Here is a 20,587-nt window from a genome sequence, read left to right as displayed (position 1 = left end):
TCTGTCCTTTGAGAAGCATCTTTGCTAGAAACTCAGTGAAAACCAGTTGCATTTCATGGATGCTGAGCCTGCAGTGCACAGAAGGCAAACTTTATCCTAGGCTGCATCAAGAGGAGTGTGGCCAGCAGGGCAAGAGAGGGGATTCTGCCCCTTTGCTCTGCTCTGGTGAGACCACACTTCCAATACTGTGTCCAGTTCTGGTGTCCCCAGCATAAGAAGGACACAGAGCTGTTGGAGTGAGTCCAGAGAAGGGCCACAAAAATGATCCAAGGGCTGGAGCAGCTCTGCTATGAGGACAGGCTGAGGGAACTGGGGGTGTTCAGCCTAGAGAAGAGAAGGCTCCATGGGGACCTTAGAGCTGCCTTCAAACAGCTGAAGGGATCCTACAGGAAGGCTGTAGAGAGACTTTTCTTAAGGGTGTCTAGAGCAGGACAAGGGAGAATGGTTTGAAGCTGAGGGAGAGTAGGTTCAGACTGGATCTTAGGAAGTTCTTCAGTATGAGGGTGGTGAGACTCTGGAACAGGCTACCCAGGGAGGTTGTGGATGCCTCCACCCTGAGGGTGTTCAAGGACAGGTTAGATGAGGCCTTGAGGAGCTGAGTCTAGATGAGAGGTGTCCCTGCCCATGGTGGGGAGGTTAGAGTAGATGATCTCTGAGGTCCCTTCCAACCTGAGCCATTCTATTGTTCTGTGATGATTCTATGATTTCTGAAATACCTTTCCTGAGGCTTCTGCCCTGACCAGCTCCAAGACTCTCTTCCTTCCACCACAGCTGGTGTGACGCTGCAAAAGCAACACATCCCTGCCTCACACAAGCTGGGCAATGTGTCTGCATCCCAGATTGACACCCTCAGGCATAAAGAAAGAGCCACTCTCTTTGCATGCAGTTGTCCTTGGCTTCTACTTTCAAGTCTGCATTATTTCCTGCTGTCAGAAATTACTGTTTTACCCCAGTAGATTTGGATTGCTCTGTCGGCTGATTTTCCCTGGGCTTTTAAAACCTCTTGGAATTTACTGACTTGGAATGTGCAGCAGTAGGAAAGTAAAACAGCAAGACTGAGTTAAGAGCAGAAAAGTGGCTACTGAGATATTCATTATGTGCCTTTCCACCTTCTTTGTTATGCAGTAGGGAAGGCTTTTTTTTTCCCTCCAGTGCAGACAATCAACTTCTCAGTGTAGCTCAGCATGGCACAAACCCTTCTGATTATACTGATTAGACTTTCTGTAGGTAAGGAAATTCATAGTCAGCTGATGCCAAAAAAATAATGCCTACAGGTCAGTTTAGTAGGGGGGCAATTGCAAAACAAGGTTAGGCTTCAGATAAGATACACAGCTTTAGGGTAAAATCATTGCAAACACAGAATGACAGAATACATCTGGTTGGAAGAGAGCTCCAAGCTCATCCAGTCCAACCTTCAACCCAGCACTGAAGGGTCAACACTAAACCATGGCCCTAAGCACCAGCTCCACACACTGCTTGAACACCTCCAGGGATGGTGACTCCAGCACTGCCCTGGGCAGAACATTCCAACATTTGACAACTTTTTCACTGAAGACATATTTCCTAACAGCCAACCTGAACCTCCCCTGCTGCAGCTTGGAACCATTTCCTCTGGTCCTGTCACTTGTCACCAAGGAGCTGAGGTTGCCCCCTCCTCACTCCAACCTCCCTTCAGGTAGTTGTGGAGAGCAATGAGGTCTCCCCTCAGCCTCCTCTGCTCCAGGCTGAACACTCCCAACACCATCTAATCAACTAAAGCATGGCACCAAGTGCCTCATCCAGTCTCTTTTTAAACACCTCCAGGGATGGTGACTCCACCACCTCCCTGGGCAGCACATTCCAATGGCCAATCTCTCTGAGAGGAATTTCTCCCTAACATCCAACTGCTTCTGAAGGCAGGTGCAAGCCTCTCATTTTCACAGAAGAGCATTTGTAGTAGCGAAAGAGAAGCTACTAAAACCAGTTCGATTTCAGTCTAAGCCAAGGGCACAATCCAATTTTCTCTTTGCTCTTAAACCCCTCTTCACATGCTCCATTCCTGCACTTGTGAGCTGCAGTGATTGATGTCCTGTGTACCCTGAGTAAATATTTGACCTACCTGAACTGAGGAGGACTGTGAGCTCCAACATATATTTGCTCTCTTGCAGATGCTGGTCTAAAGGAGTTGCATCTTACCTAATAAAAGAGGGAAAAAAAGGCAGAAATGGACATGGTATCTGGGATGACTTTGGAAACAAAGCAGAATACAGGATACAGAATTAATCAGGTTGGAACAGACCTTTGAGATCCAACCCATCACCCAACACCATCTACTCAACTAAACCATGGCACCAAGTGCCTCATCCAGGTTCTTTTGAAACACTTCCAATCATGGTGACTCCACCACCTCTCTGGGCAGCACATTCCCATGGCCAGTCTCTCTTTCTGTGAAGAATTTCTTCCTCACCTCCAGTCTAAACCTCCCCTGGCACAGCTTGAGACTGTGTCCTCTTGTTCTGGTGCTGGGTGCCTGGGAGAAGAGACCACCCCCCACCTGGCTACAACCTCCCTCCAGGTAGTTGTAGAGAGCAATAAGGTCTCCCCCGAGCCTTCACTTCTGCAGGCTCAACACCTCCAGCTCCCTCAGCCTCTCCTCACAGGGCTGTGCTCCAGACCCCTCCCCAGCCTCATTGCCCTTCTCTGGACACGTTCAAGTGTCTCAATGTCCTTAAATAAACGAGTCCAAAGCTGGACACAGGACTCAAGGTGTGGCCTGACCAGTGCTTCTGTTGCTCCTCCTTGTAACTTTTCTCTCTCTCTCCCAGGGCCTTGACAGGGATCTCTCTGTTTTGACTACTGTGTGAGGTAACAGGAAGGAGGGACAGAGTGGGGGAGGAGGTGAATGGGCCCCCTGTATCCATCCAGGGGGAATCTGAGGAATTTCTGTGTTGTTTGTAAATGTAAATATCTATATATTGCATATATATATGCATTTCTGGTGAGCAGTCTGGAGCACAGCCCTATGAGGAGAGCCTGAGGGAGCTGGGGGTGTTTAGCCTGGAGAAGAGGAGGCTCAGGAGGCTGTAGCCAGGTGGGGGTTGGTCTCTTCTCCCAGGCAACCAGCACCAGAACAAGAGGACACAGTCTCAGGCTGCACCAGTGGAATTTTAGGCGGGAGGTGAGGAGAAAGTTCTTCCCAGAAAGAGAGACTGACCATTGGAATGTGCTGCCCAGGGAGGTGGTGGAGTCACCATCCCTGGAGGTGTTCAAGAAAGGATTGGATGTGGCACTTGGTGCCATGGTTTAGTTGTCAGGGGGTGTTAGGTATTAGGTAATAGGTTGGACTTGATGATCACTGAGGACTTTTCCAACCTGGTTGATTCTATGATTCTATTTTGTGCATATGCATTGCATTTCATATTTCTAGATGTTTCATTTGCTCATCAAGAGATCTTCATTTGCTTCCATCCCAAACTGAGCTGCTCTGGCAATTATCTTTTGGGGAGTTTGTCCTGACTACGCTTTTAACCAAATAATTTCTAATTCTCTCTCATGTTCTGCCTGTTTCCACAAAAAATTACCTATCAAAGCTTTGCAGCAGCACATTTAGTGTACAGCAAATGAGGGTGGGAGACTATGAACTAAGATCTTCTTCACTGCTGCTTAGTGTTCTTAACCAGTCTCTGTGCAGTAACAAATGGTGGTGGCACATTTGCAACAGGAGGAAGCAGTCACAAACTGCTGTATACTACAGGCACCAGAATCTGGGAATCTAAGATGGAAAGAAGTTAAGGAGTCAATCCATGCAACAAATGGTATTAATGGTGGAGGGGAGCAGCAAGAGGGAAGAAAGCTGCTGTGGAGGAAGCAATCACAAAGTGCTGCATACTACAGGCACCAGAATCTGGGAATCTAAGGTGGAAAGAAGTTAAGGAGTCAATCCATGCTACAAAAGGTTTTAATGGTGGAGGGAAGCAGCAAGAGGGAAGAAAGCTGCTGTGGCAACACTGTGCAAAAGCAAGAATAATTTCAGCAGTTCTGGTACCACGGAGAGACGAGGACAAAAAAAGAGAAAGAGAAAAATAATAGTCCTGGGAGAAGAAGCCTCTGCTTACAGCTTGAAAAGTCTGGGGTTGGCTGGTGTAGGTTGTTGAAACAAAGCAGTCTCATCTGTGCCCTGTACACAGGCTAACAGATGGGACTTTGAATCACATTTGTGCTACTCACATGGGCATAACTCAGGAAGAAAAGCTGGTTGTGTGTGAACTCAAGGCCTGGCAGTAAAGGCTCTTCTTCTCCTCCTCTCTTCTCTGTAATCCATCTCCTGTAAGCCTGAGAAGAAAAAGATACTAAGTGCCATGGAGCCTGAACACAGCTTTCCATTTTCTTTCTGTTCTTTCCTTCTTTTTTCCCCTTTCTTTTACCACTGTTGCAGATATATTTCATCGACTCACCCTGAAAGCCTCTCTCAAGCCTCCGTTGTCCGCAATGTTTTCTGCCAAAGTCCTTTTGCCTTTCACCTGGCAGAACGAAAGAGCATCACTCATTTAACCTGTTTCTGAACTGCCTTCTTTCTGCAGCTTCAGGAAACAGGGGGGAGAGGAAAAAACCAACACCAAACCAAGATGACAGTGACCCCAGCCAATTTCAGCCATCCTAGCTCTGGTTAAGGAAACTGAGCTTCAATGTGAAGACTGTCAGCAAACAATCTCCTGTGGTGAGATAATCACAGAATCAGAATTGTTAAGGTTGGAAGGGACCTCGAGGACCATCCAGTTCCAACCCCCCTGCCATGGGCAGGGACACCTCACACTACAGCAGGTTGCTCACAGCCACATTCAGCCTGGCCTTAAAAACCTCCAGGGATGAGGCTTCCACCACCTCCCTGGGCAACCTGTTCTAGTGTCTCACCACCCTCATGGGGAACAACTTCTTCCTAACATCCAATCACAATCTCAGGTCCAGAGGAGGCCACAAAGATGATCAGAGTGCTGGAGAACCTCCCCTATGGTGACAAGCTGGGAGAGTTGGGCTGTTCAGCCTGGAGAAAAGAAGGATCTGGGGAGATTTAGAGTGGACTTCTAGCACCTGAATGGGGCTACAAGAAAGCCAGGAAGGGACTCTTTACAGGGGCTTGTAGTGATAGGATGAGAGGGAATAGATTGAAGCTTAAGGAGGGTAGATTTAGACTGGAGATTAGGAAGAAATTCTGCACCATGAGGGTGGTGAGATACTTGAACAGGATATTCAGGGGGGATATGGATATTACAGAATACAGAATTAACCAGGTTGGAAAAGACCTCTGAGATCATCAAGTCCAACCTATCACCCAACACCATCTAATCAGCTAAATCATGGCACTGAGTACCTCATCCAGTCTCTTCTTAAACACCTCCAGGGATGGTGACTCCACCACCTCCCTGGGCAGCACATTCCAATGGCCAATCTCTCTGTCTGGGAAGAATTTCTTCCTAATATCCAGCCTCTTTCTGGGAAGAACTTTCTCCTCACCTTCAGCCTCAATTTCCCTTGGTGCAGCTTGAGACTGTGTCCTCTTGTTCTGGTGCTGGTTGCCTGGGAGAAGAGACCAACCCCCACCTGGCTACAACCTCCCTTCAGGTAGTTGTAGACATCAGTAAGGTCTCCCCTGAGCCTCCTCTTCTCCAGGGTAAACAAACCCAGCTCCCTCAGCCTCTCCTCCCAGGGCTGTGCTCCAGACCCCTCCCCAGCCTTGTTACCCTTCTCTGGACACCTTCCAGCATCTCAACATCTTTCTTGAATTGAGGGGTCCAGAACTGGACACAGGACTCAAGGTGTGGCCGAACCAGTGCTGAGTACAGGACAGAATGATTCCCTTCTCCTGCTGGCCACACTATTCCCTCCATGGAGGTGTAGAAGGCCAGGCTCAATGAGGCCTTGAGCAACCTGGCCTCAGTGGGAGGTGTCCCTTGGGAAGGGGCTTGGAACAATATGTTTTTTAAGGTCTCTTCCAAACCATTCTATTTATCTGTGAATATACTACTGGGATGTTAAAATGACTTTTAACTCATCAGATAAAACAGCATAACTAAAAATAACTGTTTGGAGACAGAATTGAAATTGATAGGGTATTCAGTGCTCTAAAAATATCTGCAAGGAAGATTCCAATTGCTGGTTCCTAGTATTGATTCCAAGAGCAAGAGCAAGAAGAATATTCTGTGAGAGGCAGAGCCACCTAAGCTTTGTAAGAGAGCCAATCTCCTGCCATTACCAAGTGCAAAGTACTGATGAAGAAACCCTCATTTCTGCAAGGGCAGCATTCTCTCTGCTCACCCAGCCTGCTGAGAGCTCAGTGTTACCAAACTCTATCTTGAATTAAGCACTTTTCCCCTCTGCTATGACTGGAGTAAGCAAGATAGTTGGGCACGGTTTTGAGCAGAGCTCTGAAGGTCAGTGATGGCCTTCAAGTCCTCCGATGAAGGGTTCTCCTATGCTGCAGGGATGACGATAGGGGGGTTGGCATCAGGACTAACCTCAGTTTTGGGATGGTAAAAGAGAGAAAGCATGAGGGAGAAGAGGTAAAAGGACAAGAAAGTTCAAGAAAGACAGAGAACTGCTGGAGAGAATCCACTGGAGAGCCACGAGGTTGATTAGGGGACTTGAGAATCTCCCACATGCTCAAGCTGAGAGCTGGCTGCAGGTAAACCTCACAAATTTCAATAAGGACAAGTACAGGCTCCTGCATCTGAGGAGGAATAACAGCAGGCACCAGGATAGGTTAGGGGCTGCCATGCTGGAAAGCAGTTCCAGTTCCTTGGAGCCCTAGAGGACAGCAAGTTCTGCATGGGACAGCAATGTGCCCTTGTGGCCAAGAGAGCCAATGGGATCCTGGGGTGCAGCAGGAAAAGTGTGGCCAGCAGGGCTAGGGAGGTTCTTCTCCCCCTCTACTCTGCCCTGCTGAGACCACACCTGCAATACTGTGTCCAGTTTGGGGCTCCCCAGTTCAAGAAAGACAGAGACCTGCTGGAGAGAGTCCAAGGGAGAGCCAGGAGGATGATTAAGGGACTTGAGCATCTCCCATGTGAAGAGAGACTGAGAGCCCTGGGGCTGTTTAGTGTGGAGAAGAGAAGGCTGAGAGGGGATCTGATCAATGCCTATCAATATCTGAAGGGTGGGTGTCAAGTGGAGGGGGCCAAGCTCTTTTAGGTGGTGCACAGCAATAAGACAAGGAACAATGGATACAAACTGGAACACAGAAGGTTTCAACTCAGCGTGAGGAGAAACTTCTTTGGTGTGAGGGTGGCAGTGCCTTGGAACAGGCTGGCCAGAGAGGTTGTGGAGTCTCCTTCTCTGAGACTTTCCAAAACCATCTGTGCAGACCACCCTGGGTGCTCCTGCTCTGGCAGGGGAGTTGGACTGGATGATCTCTGGAGGTCCCTTCCAACCTCTAATGTACTGTAATGCTGTGATCCTGTGACATAAAGGATACCCAGGTATGTGTGCACAGTCCCAAGACTGAGGACACATCCAGATCAAACTCAAGGCATCTTGCCTTGGGTGGCCATTCAGGCCTTCCAAGAGAAGCCTTCCAAAAATGAAGCCACAGTCTAGAATGTCCAGCCCAGGAGATAGACACAGGAAATATTTTATTTCTCCCCATCAACCCTGCACCATTCTAAATCTGGCTGCAAAGATATTGTCTTTCTCTCTCTTCACAATAAGGAGACCTAATTGTGGCCTTTCAGTATCTGAAGGGGGCTACAAGAAAGCTGGGGAGGGACTTTTGAGGGTGTCAGGGACTGATAGGACTGGGGGCAATGGAACAAAGCTATAAGTTGGTACATTCAGATTGGATGTTAGGAAGAAGTTGTTCCTCATGAGGGTGGTGAGACACTGGCACAGGTTGCCCAGGGAGGTGGTGGAAGCCTCATGCCTGGAGGTTTTTGCAGCCAGGCTGGATGTGGCTGTGAGCAACCTGCTGTAGTGTGAGGTCTAAGCCCCCATGGCAGGGGGCTTAGAACTGGATGATCCTTGGGGTCCCTTCCAACTCTAACATCCTGTGAGCCTGTGATTTGTGAAGGTCTGGGATTTGAACTTGAACTTGAATTTGAACTTGAACACTTGCATTTAGTGCACCTTTTCAGGGAAGCCCATGGCTCCAAGACATCCATCCCCTGGCACTTTATTTCTCCAGTCCTTTTGGATGAGCTGCTGCTATCATACTCCCTTCATTTGCACTACAAATTGAGTCTGCATGCACACATGGAAGAAATAGCAAGAGCTAGGTGTGAAATAAAGGAGGGTTTATGCATCCATTTGATGGCTGTAATAAATAACAGGCAGATTTGCTAAGGGAATCTATAAACCAAGCTATTAACCTCACAGTTTTTATTAGGGACTTCAGAAGACATTTAATAGGCTCTGCTCACAGTAATTAGACCAGCCCTGTGCAGAGGCTTCATCTTCTTCCTCTGATTCCAAAAAGGATGGACTGATCACAGTATCACAGTATACTAGAGGCTGGAAGGGACCTCCAGAGATCATCCAGCCTAACCCTTGACGGGGAGAAGTAGTTTAACCCTGCCACCAGGCTGTGGGCAGTGGCATTTTACCTGGGCTAATCACACAGAATCACAGAAACATTCAGGTTGGAAAAGAGCCTCAGGATCACCAAGTCCAACCATTACCCCTACTCTACAAGGGTCACCCTTAAACCAGAGCCTCAAGCACCACATCCAAACCACCTTGAAACACATCCAGGCTTGGGGACTCCACCACCTCCCTGGGCAGCCTGTGCCAATGCCTGACCACTCTTGCAGGGAAAAAATGTTTCCTAATGTCCAGTCTAAACCTACCCAGACACAGCTTGAAGGCCATTCCCTCTTGTTGTATCACTAATTACCTGTCAGAAGAGACCAGCACCAGCCTCTCCACAAGGTTCTTTCAGGCAGTTATAGACAGCAAGGAGGTCTCCCCTCAGCCTCCTCTTCTCCAAACTAACCATCCCCAGCTCCTTCATTAGATTTATTCTCCAGGCCCCTCCCCAGCTTTCATATTCATTGGCATTTAGAGACCCCGCTCAGGTAAAAAGGAAGTTCTTAATCTCAGAATTCAGGTGAAAAAGGAAGCTCTTAATCTCAGAATCCAGGTAGAAAGGAAGTCCTTAATCTCAGAAGTCAGGTAAAAAGGAAGTTCTTAATCTCAGACAGAATACAGCTCCAGCTTCAGTAAAAAGGCATAAGCAATAGAAGAGACAAACCTCAAGAGGACAAAGCAAGGCAAGGCAGCAGTCCCAGCTCCCTCAGGCCCTCTTCAGAAGATTTCTGCAAAGAGCCAGCCCACCCCTCAGATCTGACAGACAACTTTTATCACCATTTTGTTATCACAGATCTGTTCTGCAGAATGAAGTTGGTAGCCCCAGTAGGGTGGGATTAATAAAAAGACAGCTCCATAAACCCCAGACTCAAGACACTCAGTGCAGCACTGGTGTGTTACCTACGTGCAAGCCAGCTCTCTTCCAGTAGTAATTGCTGTATTGATCAATCATACATTTGGTTTTCTCTTTAAATTTCTCTTCAGAGTCACTTGTCCACCATGGGTCTAGATTTCCATTTTTGTCATATTTCCGACCTTAAAGAAAGAAAGAAAGAAAGTAAGAAATTAGACAAATGTGGGTTTATAGCAGAAAATCCCAAGCTCTTCCAGGTTTTCCATCTACCTGCACAGAGATGAGAGGTGAATGTATTCAGGTAGGTTCAGAATGAATAAGATCAGTGAGCAAGAATCTTCATAGAGAAGCCCCGTGGAGAAGGACCTGGGAGTGCTGGTGGACAGCAAGTTCTGCATGGGACAGCAGTGTGCCCTGGTGGCCAAGAAGGCCAATGGGGTCCTGGGGTGCATTGAGAAGAGTGTGTCCAGCAGATCCAGGGAGGTTCTCCTCCCCCTCTACTCTGCCCTGTTGAGACCTCACCTGGAATATTGCATCCAGTTCTGGGCTCCCCAGTTCAAGAGGGACAGGGATCTGCTGGAGAGAGTCCAACAGAGGCATGTTGAATGGACTGAAGACTGCCTGGTGAGGAGAGGCTGAGAGCCCTGGGGCTGGTTAGTCTGGAGAGGAGAAGGCTGAGAGGGGATTTCATAAATGTCTATAAATATCTGAGGGCTGGGGGTCAGGAAGGAAGGGACAGCCCCTACTCACTTGCTCCCTGTGATAGGACAAGGGGCAGTGGACATAAAGTCCAGCACAGGAGGTTCCACCTCAACATGAGGAGGAACTTCTTCACTGGGGGGGTCACAGAACACTGGAACAGGCTGCCCAGAGAGGTTGTGGAGTCTCCTTCTCTGGAGACTTTCAAGGCCTGTCTGGATGTGTTCCTGTGTGACCTGTGCTGGATTCTATGGTCCTGCTCTGGCAGGGGATTAGATTCAATCTCCAGAGGTCCCTTCCAACCCCTAACATCCTGTGAAATCATAGAATGGCTTAGGTTGGAAGGGTCCTCAGAGATCATCTGCTCCAACTGCCCCACCATGGGCAGGGACACCCCTCAACTAGACTCAGCTGCCCAAGGCCTCATCCAGCCTGGCCTTGAACACTCCCAGGGCAGAGGCATCCACAACCTGCCCGGGCAGTCTATTCCAGAGATCACCACTCTTGTAAGAATTTCTTCCTAAGATCCAGCCTACCCCTATTCTCCCTCAGCTTCAAACCATTCCCCCTTGTCCTGTCTCTAGACACCCTTAGGAAAAGTCCCTCTTCAGCCTTCCTGTAGGATTCCTTCAGGTATTGGAAGGCAGCTCTAAGGTCCCCCCCTGGAGTCTTCTCTTCTTGAGGCTTAACAACCTCAGCTCCCTCAGCACTCTCCAGTCAGTAGTGAAAAGCTGGCAGTCTATTTATTGTCATCATTTCAGTCTTCATGAAAAGTAGTGATGACTAATGAGTTCTCCAGTACCTTTGATAATTACATACTGTAAGAGGCACTGGAGCTCTCCTGTAAAGCATAATTGTGGGCATTTTTCATCCTCAGCCCACAAGTCTTTGGTTCTGCAAACCTGATGGTAACTAATTTATTATTAATTCATTGCACACTTGACCAGAAAACAACACAAAAGACAAAAAAAAGAGAAAAAGAAGAATTCCAATTCATGGAAACTTCTGAAGATTCCAAGTTATTTTTTGCCTTGGAGCAAAATCAGAACATTTGAATTCTGAGGAAGGAAGGAGGGAAGGCAAGCAGGAAGGAAAGGGAAGGGAAGGAAGGGAAGGAAGGGAAGGAAGGGAAGGAAGGGAAGGAAGGGAAGGAAGGGAAGGAAGGGAAGGGAGGGAAGGGAGGGAAGGGAGGGAAGGGAGGGAGGAAGGGAGGGAGGGAGAAGAATATGTACATCCTGTTCCCCAGGCTGAGGGTTACAGGAGTGGTTCAGGGAAGATTCAGCCTCAAGTCCCTGCCCCATCTCATCTGTAGGAGAGTATCTATTCTTCAGCCAGTCAGACACAAGACACAGTTTAGACTTTTTTGGCAAGCAAGTTGAGCTGCCCATGTGGGTGCAGCCTTGCTCTGTGATTTGCTTCTTTATGACTGCAGGAAAGAGAGGCACACAGAATCACAGCAAACATCTGGTTGGAAGAGACCTCCAAGCTCATCCAGTCCAACCTTTGACCCAGCACTGAAGGGTCAACACTAAACCATGGCCCTAAGCACCAGCTCCACACACTGCTTGAACACCTCCAGGGATGGTGACTCCAGCACTGCCCTGGGCAGAACATTCCAATGTTTGACAAACCTTTCTCTGAAGAAATATTTCCTAACACCCAGCCTGAACCTCCCCTGCTGCAGCTTGGAACCATTTCCCCTAGTCCTGTCTCTCGCCACCAAGGAGCAGAGGCTGCCCCCTCCTCACTCCATCCTCCCTTCAGGTAGTTGTGGAGGACAAGGAGGGCTCTCCTCAGCCTCCTCTTGTCCAGCCTGAACACCTCCAGCTCCCTCAGATATTCCCAGCTTGTAACCATTTCCTCTAGTCCAGTAGACAGAATCACAGAATGGTAGGGGTTGGAAGGGCCCTCTGTAGATCATTGAGTTCAACCCTCCTGCCAAAGCAGGTCCACCAAGGGTGGGCCACAGAAGAATGTATCCAGGGGAAGTTTAGGTTGGACTTTAGGAATTTTTTTTTTCCACTGAAAGGGTTGCCATGGCCTGGAAAAGGCTGCCAGGGAAGGGGCTGAAGCATTGTCCTTGGAGGTATCTAAAAGGTGTGTATATGTGGTGCTTAGAGATGTGGTTTAGGAGCAGACTTGGTAGTGTTAGGTTAGTGATTGGACTCCATGATCTTCAAGGTCTTTTCCAGCCTAAATGATTCTATGATTTTTAAGAATCAGAAGTTATCCCTTTAACCCTTCCCACTCTCCCCATCAGGACCTTCTGATTCTGTTGCTGATTTTAGTTTCCATTTGAAATAAACAGAAAGCATCAAACTTATACCAAAACTTATACCAGGTGCAGCCAAGAAAGACTGTACACAATTAAATTAATAAAGACAACCTCAGTATCTTTTCACACAGCACAGCATTACTTAAGGAAAATAAATACACCCAAAAGCTAAGGCACACACAGAAGTGAGCAGCATGCAGACAAGCACTCACCATTGCTATCAAATCCATGAGTGAACTCGTGGCCAACAATGACTCCTATGGCACCATAGCTTAATGACCTGCAACACAAAGAAGCAACCACACAGAATCACAGAACTGTCAGGGTTGGAAGGGACCCCAAGGATCATCCAGTTCCAACCCCCCTGCCATGGGCAGGGACACCTCACACTACAGCAGGTTGCTCACAGCCACATCCAGCCTGGCTGCAAAAACCTCCAGGGATGAGGCTTCCACCACCTCCCTGGGCAACCTGTGCCAGTGTCTCACCACCCTCATGGGGAAGAATTTCTTCCTAATGTCTAATCTCAATCTACCCACCTCTAGTTTTATTCCTTTTCCCCCAGTCCTATCACTCCCTGACACCCTCAGAAGTCCCTCCCCAGCTTTCTTGTAGCCCCCTTCAGACACTGGAAGGCCACAATAAGATCACTTCCAACCCCTACCATTGCATGACTCTGTGAGAAAAAAAGGAATGGATCAAAGACTGCAAAGAGCTTCCAAAAAGATATTTTGGATTAGATGATCTCCAGAGATCACTTCCAACCCCTACCATGCTATGACTCCATGATAAAAAGAATAGATCAAAGGCTTCAATGGGCTTCCAAAATGATATTTTGGACTAGATGATCTCCAGAGGTCACTTCCAACCCCTACCATGCTATGACTCTGTGAAATAAGGAATAGATCAAAGGCTGCAAAGAGCTTCCAAATTGATACTTTGGACTAGATGATCTCCACAGTTCACTTCCAACCCCTACCATCCTATGACTTTGTGAAACAAAAGAATAGATCAAAGGCTGCAGTGGGCCTCCAAAGTGCTATTTCCAATCACTCTTTGCTGGCAAGCAACAAACAGAATTGCAAATGATTGAATCTTGTTTGTAGAGCATGAAACAGATCTCCCTTTGGTTTTATAAAGAGAGGTTATCCAATTTCCCTGTACCTGCCCAGGAGCAGGACACCATCTACAGGCCCATCTAATCCAGTGGAGAAACAGGAGAGGAAAAGATCATTAATTATCTTGGCCTCATTACCTACAAATAAGTTAAGCATGTGGGAAAGCAGGGATGAAAGAAGGAAAGTATCAATAAAGATATTAAACCCATATTAAAGGGGAAATTTCTGAGACTGGAAAGGCTCAGCATACTGTTAGAAAGCTACCGACTCAAGTACTCTGAAGTCTTTATTCCAATATATCTGGCACTTGAGACTTTTAACTACAAATAATGGCATTTGAATGGTGCTTTATTTTATGGACTGAAGCTGATTGCACCAAACTGGGAGGCTTGGCTGAGACACCTGAAGGCTGTGCAACTATTCAGTGAGACTTGGACAAACTGAGAGCTGGGCAGAGAGGAACCTAATGAGGTTCAACAAGGCTAAGTGCAGAGTCCTGCACCTGGGAAGGTTGGGAGGTGATCTGCTGGAGAGCAGCCCTGTGGAGAAGGACCTGAGAATTCTGCATGGGACAGCAATGTGCCCTGGTGGCCAAGAAGGCCAATAAGATCCTGGAGTGCATTGAGAGGAGTGTGTCCAGCAGATCCAGGGAGGTTCTCCTCCCCCTCTACTCTGCCCTGCTGAGACCTCACCTGGAATATTGCATCCAGTTCTGGGCTCCCCAGTTCAAGAGGGACAGGGATCTGCTGGAGAGAGTCCAAGGCAGGGCTACAAGGATGCTGAAGGGACTGGAGCACTGCCTGGTGAGGAGACACTGAGAGCCCTGGGGTTGTTTAGTCTGGAGAAGAGAAGACTGAGAGGGGATTTAATGAATGTTTATAAATATCTGAGGGCTGGGGGTCAAGAGGGAGGGGACAGGCTCTGCTCAGTTGTGTCCCATTATAGGACAAGGTGTAATGGATATAAACTCCAACACAGGAGGTTCCACCTCAACATGAGGAGGAACTTCTTCACTGTGAGGGTCACAGAGCACTGGAACAGGCTGCCCAGGGAGATTGTGGAGTCTCCTTCTCTGGAGACTTTCAAGGCCTGTCTGGATGTGTTCTTGTGTGATCGGTGCTAAGGTCCTGCTGTGGCAGGGGGGTTGGACTGGAAGCTCTCCTGATGTCCCTTCCAACCCCTAACATCCTGTGAGCCTGTGAAATCCTGTGAAGCATAAATTGATCACTTCACTTTATGCAAACACATGCAACACTTTTATGGTGGTTGTGCTGGGAGTGGAATCTAAACCACCACCCAATGTTAAATATTTGCAAAATCAGTTTTCCAGCAAGTGCTGATGTCTTTGTGATGATTTTTTTCCTGTCCCAGTGCCATGTACTGTTTCTATTAAGCAGGCAGAAAACTAACCAAAGAAACAGATGCAGAATATTTCAAGGACAAAAGCAATCTCTTGCCTGATATAAAGCAGCTCCATTTGTTTACTAAATTTCATTTTGATACCTATTCAAGCAAAACCAATTTAAGCTAAGGGTAACCTTTAAAGAAGGGAAAGGAGCAAAACAGAACTCTTTGAGAGAGCTACAGTTCTATTGCTGCGGCACAAGGTTGGGCTACAAAGGAAGCTTTTCAGAAGGAAAAGCTGGGAACAGATCTGCAGTAACCACAACAGAACAGAAGTTCACCTTTGACAAGAAAGGACTTTCTTCTATCCTCAGTTACCACTTAGAAAGCCACCTGGCTCCCAAGAATTCTCTTTGAATGCAGCTTCATTAGTTGCTAAATTGAGTGCCAGTCTCTCTCTACTAACATTGCCAAATTTCCTGTTTGCAAGGACACATCCTGATTGGAAGATGACAAACACATTGGCCATAACAACCCCTGCAGTGCTACAGGCTGGGGACAGAGTGGCTGGAGAGCAGCCAGGCAGAGAGGGACCTGGGGGGTACTGGTTGACAGTAGGCTGAACATGAGCCAGCAGAGTGCCCAGGTGGCCAAAAGGTGGCCAAAGGCATCCTGGCCTGCATCAGGAAGAGTGTGGCCAGCAGGAGCAGGGAAGTCATTCTGCCCTGTGCTCAGCACTGGTTAGGCCACACCTTGAGTCCTGTGTCCAGTTCTGGGCTCCTCAATTCAAGAAAGATGTTGAGCTGCTGGAAGGTGTCCAGAGAAGGGCAACAAGGCTGGGGAGGGGTCTGGAGCACAGCCCTGTGAGGAGAGGCTGAGGGAGCTGGAGGTGTTTAGCCTGGAGAAGAGGAGGCTCAGGGGAGACCTTCTTGCTGCCTACAACTCCCTGAAGGGAGTCTTCTCCCAGGCAACCGCGACAGAACAAGAGGACACAGTCTCAAGCTGCACCAGGAGAGGTTTAGCCTGGATGTTAGGAAGAAATTCTTCACCTAAAGAATAATTGGCCATTGGAATGTGCTGCCCAGGGAGGTGGTGGAGTCACCATCACTGGAAGTGTTTAATAAGAACCTGGATGAGGCACTTGGTGCCATGGTTTAGTTGATTAGATGGCATTGGATGATAGGTTGGACTCGATGATCTCAAGGTCTCTTCCAACCTGGTCTATTCTATTCTATTCTATTCTATTCTGAAAAGTCTGCATTTCTTCTTCTTCTTTTTAAACAAAGATTTATTAAGGATCTGTTTCACTACTGGTTGGCTTTATGGAACTGCAAAATAACTTCCAGAGAGTGCCACCAGAAACTTCTCAAAGTCTTATTGTGCCCCAAAATAGAAAGCTATTGAACTGCAGAGAAGCAGTGGTTTTCCCCAAATTAAATCTGTGACCTATAATTATTCTTCCTCAGCTACAGCAGCACATGGCCCTGCCCAGGCAATCTCTTATGCATGTGGAAATATTCACAGAATTGTGAGGGTTGGAAGGGACCCCAAGGATCATCCAGTTCCAGTGCCTCTGCCATGGCCAGGGACACCTCACACTACAGCAGGTTGCTCACAGCCACATCCAGCCTGGCTGCAAAAACCTCCAGGGATGAGGCTTCCACCACCTCCCTGGGCAACCTGTGCCAGTGTCTCACCACCCTCATGGGGAACAACTTCTTCCTAATGTCTAATCTAAACCTCCCTCCTCTAGCTTGGATCCATTCTTCCTAACATTCAATCTGAATCTACACATTTCTAGTTTTGTTCCATTCCTCCCAGTCCTATCACTCCCTGACACCCTCAAAAGTCCCTCTCCAGCTTTCTTGTAGCCCCATTCAGATAATGGAAGGTCACAGTAAGGTCTCCTCAGTGCCTTCTCTTCTGCAAACTGAACAGCCCAACTCTCTCAGCCTGTCCTCATAGGAGAGGAGCTCCAGCAATATCACCTTACCAGTATATAGAGTCATTGAATCACAATCACAGAATCAAAGAATTATAGAGTCATAGAATGTTCAAGGCCAGAAGGGACCTCCAAAGGTCATCCAGTCCTGTCTGCACAGATCAACTGTGTAGAAAAGAACTTAAGGCTGAATCTCTAGCCTTGCTAAACCACCATTTCATGCTTAGGAGCATTAACAGTGAACCCATGCTCAATTATTCAACTAGAAAATTGCACAGAACCCTTCAAAAATGTACTTCCAATCTTTTACTGTTAGCTTTTGTTTGTTCTACTGTCTTGCTAAAACTCACTCTTAAATTCCAGAATGCAGAATTAACCAGGTAGGAGAAAACCTTTCAGATCATCAAGTCCAAGCTATCACCCAACACCATCTAAGCAACCAAACCATGGCACTGAGTGCCTCATCCAGTCTCTTTTTAAACACTTCCAGTGATGGTGACTCCACCACCTTCCTGGGCAGCACATTCCAATGGCCAAATCTCTCTTTCTGTAAAGAATTTCTTCCTAACATCCAGCCTAAATCTCCTCTGGCGCAGCTTGAGACTGTGTCCTCTTAGAATCATAGAATTAATAAGGCTGGAAAAGACCTCAGAGAATCAAGTCCAACCTATCACCCAACACCTCATGACTAACTAAACCATGACTTCAAGTGCCACATCCAATCCCTTTTTGAACACTTCTTCTTTCACAGAAGGAGAAGAGACCAACCCCCACCTGGCTACAACCTCCCTTCAGATAGCTGTAGAGAGCAATAAAGTCTGCCCAGCAGGGCTAGAACTAATGAGTTGGAGCTAAAAACATTGTGCCCCTTATGTGTTGTATTGTCATGACCTCAACAGGCAGAGGCTAAGGCCAACTGTTCAGCTTGGGGTTTAGCAGAAAGTGAACAATAAACTGATGCTAAATGGCTTCTGAGGGCATTCACTTCTGTTCTGCTACCTGATTTACAGCTGCTTGTAACACCTGCACACTCCTGCATCTGCAGGCTACAGCATGGAAACACTTCCACTTAGGTGCACTTAATCAGCAATTCCTGTGAGAAATCAGTCATCAGTTTAAGGCAGCAGCAACACAGGCAGCTCCCAAGGGGAAGAAAAGTTAGTGCACAAAGGAGCAGTTCTCAAAGTCTGTTTTTTTCAGTATTAAAAGCAGGGAAGAACAAACAATACCCAGGGCCAAGTTGCCCTTACAGAAGGGCAACACAGCATTGCTGGGCACTGCCTTTTGGCCATCCTCACCAGCACAGCCTTCATCTCCATCACCTTTTCTTTGCCTCTATGTATTTTCAAAGTTTGTTCATTTTCACTATTAAAAGCAGGGAAGAACAAACAATACCAAGGGCCAAGTGTTCCCTACAGAAGGGCAACACAGCATTGCTGGACACTGCCTTTTGGCCATCCTCAGCAGCACAGCCTTCATCCCCATCACCTTTTCTTTGCCCCTATGTATTTCCTATGCTTTTCCCTCTTATTCCTTGTATCAGTAATCCCTTATTCCTCAGACACATTCCAAGTGTATGAGGTTCCCCAGTGCAGCACTTACCTAGGATATTCTGTTCCCCAAAAGAAAGGCTTCTGCAGTTCTCCTGCTGGGAATCCTGCAATAGGAAGAAACCAAACAGAACAAAACAGTAATAGTGAAGTCTCTCATCCAAGGCAGCCCAAGGGTTTGGAATTGAAACAAACTTTTTCCTTTAGTTTCAGGAAAGTTTAGCTAGAGAGATTTTTTCCTAAGGAGCAGCAGAGAGATTTTGGAGAAGAAACAGAGATCCTCCCTCCTTGAGGCAGGAAGATGCTGCACTGCAAGAACTTCATTTCAGTCACAGAATCAGCCAGGTTGGAAGAGACCTCCAAGATCACAAAGTCCAACCTACACCTAACCCTATGTGATCAACCAGACCACAAGTGTCCCTGTGAAAAAAACCACTCAGTGTTTCCTATGCAGAAATCCATTGGGCTGCCCTCAGATTTGTTAACAGATCCACAGTCAATAAATAGGGAATAAGAATTCAGAAAGTGTTAGCTCAGAGAGGCTTCAGTGCAGCAGGAGACAGGAGAGTGATAAAATTTATGTCTCATCTATGAAGAAGTGTATTGTAAACCCACCTGGATGTGTTCCTGTGTGACCTGCTCTAGGTGCTCCTGTTCTGGCAGGGGGGTTGGACTGGATGATCTCCTGAGGTCCCTTCCAACCCCTGACATTCTGTGATTCTTTGCCATGAGCTTACAAGGAATCTGCTCACCAAACTTACTTTCTGTGAGTGGCTGTTTCCCCTTACTTCTCCAGATGCTGTTTTGTTGTTTCAAGTGTGTCATCATTTGCTTTTCCAGAGCTCCAAAACACAACTGCATCAATGTCAAGGGCAAAGCTCTCCTAATCTAACTCTCTTTGCCTCCCATAGTGTTTTTAAACATCTCACAGCAATGGGACACTCATGCAACCTGATGAAAATTGCCTGTAAGCACACTAGGTTAAGAGCTGGTGTTAAGAGCTGGAAATTTAGTCTGAACTCTGCTGCCTGGTTGCTTCGAAATCTGAACCTCAAGAACCTCATTTTTGAACATTTCAAAGAGACCATTTAATGAAGGAGTCATTAGGGTCCATTAACCCCAAATGTTCCTCTCCCCACAGCATCAGATGAGAAGAATTCAAAGGAAGCATGGCCAGCAGATGGAGAGAGATGATTCTGCCACTTGCTCTGCTCTAGTGAGACCTCGCCTGGAGTACTGCATCCAGCTATGGAGCCCTCCACACAGGAAGGACTTGGACCTGATGGAGGGGGTTCAGAGGAAGGCCACAAAAATCATCAAGGGGCTGGAGCACCTCTGCTATGAGGACAGGCTGAGGGAGCTGGGGTTGTTTAGCCTGGAGAAGAGAAGGCTCCAGGGAGACCTAATAGTTGAAAGGGCTGCAGAGGGACTGTTTCCAAAGGCCTGCAGTGAGAGGGTGAGGGGCAATGGTTTGAAATTAGAGAACAGAAGATTGAGATTGGATGTTAGGAAAAACTTCTGTACCATGAGGGTGCTGGAACACTGGAACAGGTTGCCCAGGCCCTATCCCTGGAGATATTCAAGCTCAGGCTGTAACTAGACTCTGAACAACCTGATCTGGTGGAGGATGTCCCTGCTGACTGCAAGGGTGTTGGACTGGATGACCTTTGGAGGTCCCATCCAACCCAAACCAACGTCCTAGACCTAGAATCTCCTTGAAATTGAGATAGATCACAGAATCACAGAATGTTAAGGGCTGGAAGGGACCTTCAGAGATCATCCCCCCTGCCAGAGCAGGAGCATCTAGCACAGGCTGCCCAGGAACACATCCAGGTTGGTTTTGAAAGTCTCCAGAGAAAGAGACTCCACAACCTCTCTGGGCAGCCAGTTTTGGTTTATTTTTCTTTGTGTGTGTGTGCTGTTTTGAATCCTCTCAGTTTAGGCAATTCCCTTGTGAAGTCTGTTTCTTGCTTGGTTGGCATATTGCACCTAAAAGAAATACTGACAAAACTCAGCCAGTTTATAGCAGGCTGTAGAAACAACAAATGCTAATAGCATTATTCATATGCCACTGGAGTTCAAGCAAGCAAAGGGCTGATCTGAAGGAGACAGCCAGACTGCAGAGAATTTCACATCTTAAGGAGGAGCTACAGGCACTGGGAAGGTACTTTCAGCTAACACTTCACAATAAATTTAGCCTGCATTGCATCTTTACATGCCTTTCCCCCCCCACCTCAGCCCCAGAAGACAAAT

At 47.4% G+C, this 20,587-nt stretch overlaps 1 protein-coding gene across 1 annotated transcript in view; it reads right to left on the bottom strand.

Moving 5' to 3' along the window:
- The window catches only part of PHEX (phosphate regulating endopeptidase X-linked), a 117,099-nt gene that overhangs the window by 5,058 nt on the left and 91,454 nt on the right, over positions 1 to 20,587 (bottom strand). The window contains exons 17-22 of the mRNA XM_068144785.1: positions 18,387 to 18,441; positions 12,593 to 12,660; positions 9,458 to 9,588; positions 4,434 to 4,499; positions 4,207 to 4,311; positions 2,099 to 2,175 (exon numbers count right to left, since the gene is read on the bottom strand). Of these exons, the coding sequence (XP_068000886.1) occupies positions 2,099 to 2,175; positions 4,207 to 4,311; positions 4,434 to 4,499; positions 9,458 to 9,588; positions 12,593 to 12,660; positions 18,387 to 18,441 (502 nt within the window). The remainder of the gene's footprint in view (positions 1 to 2,098; positions 2,176 to 4,206; positions 4,312 to 4,433; positions 4,500 to 9,457; positions 9,589 to 12,592; positions 12,661 to 18,386; positions 18,442 to 20,587) is intronic.

The sequence above is a fragment of the Melanerpes formicivorus genome, unplaced genomic scaffold (genome assembly GCF_026170545.1).
Source record: "Melanerpes formicivorus ecotype bairdi unplaced genomic scaffold, bMelFor1.0.p_v2 SCAF_11, whole genome shotgun sequence".
NCBI classification, from domain to species: Eukaryota; Metazoa; Chordata; class Aves; order Piciformes; family Picidae; genus Melanerpes; species Melanerpes formicivorus.
Note: the sequence above shows the minus strand (reverse complement) of the source record. Positions and strands in the feature narration are given on the sequence as shown.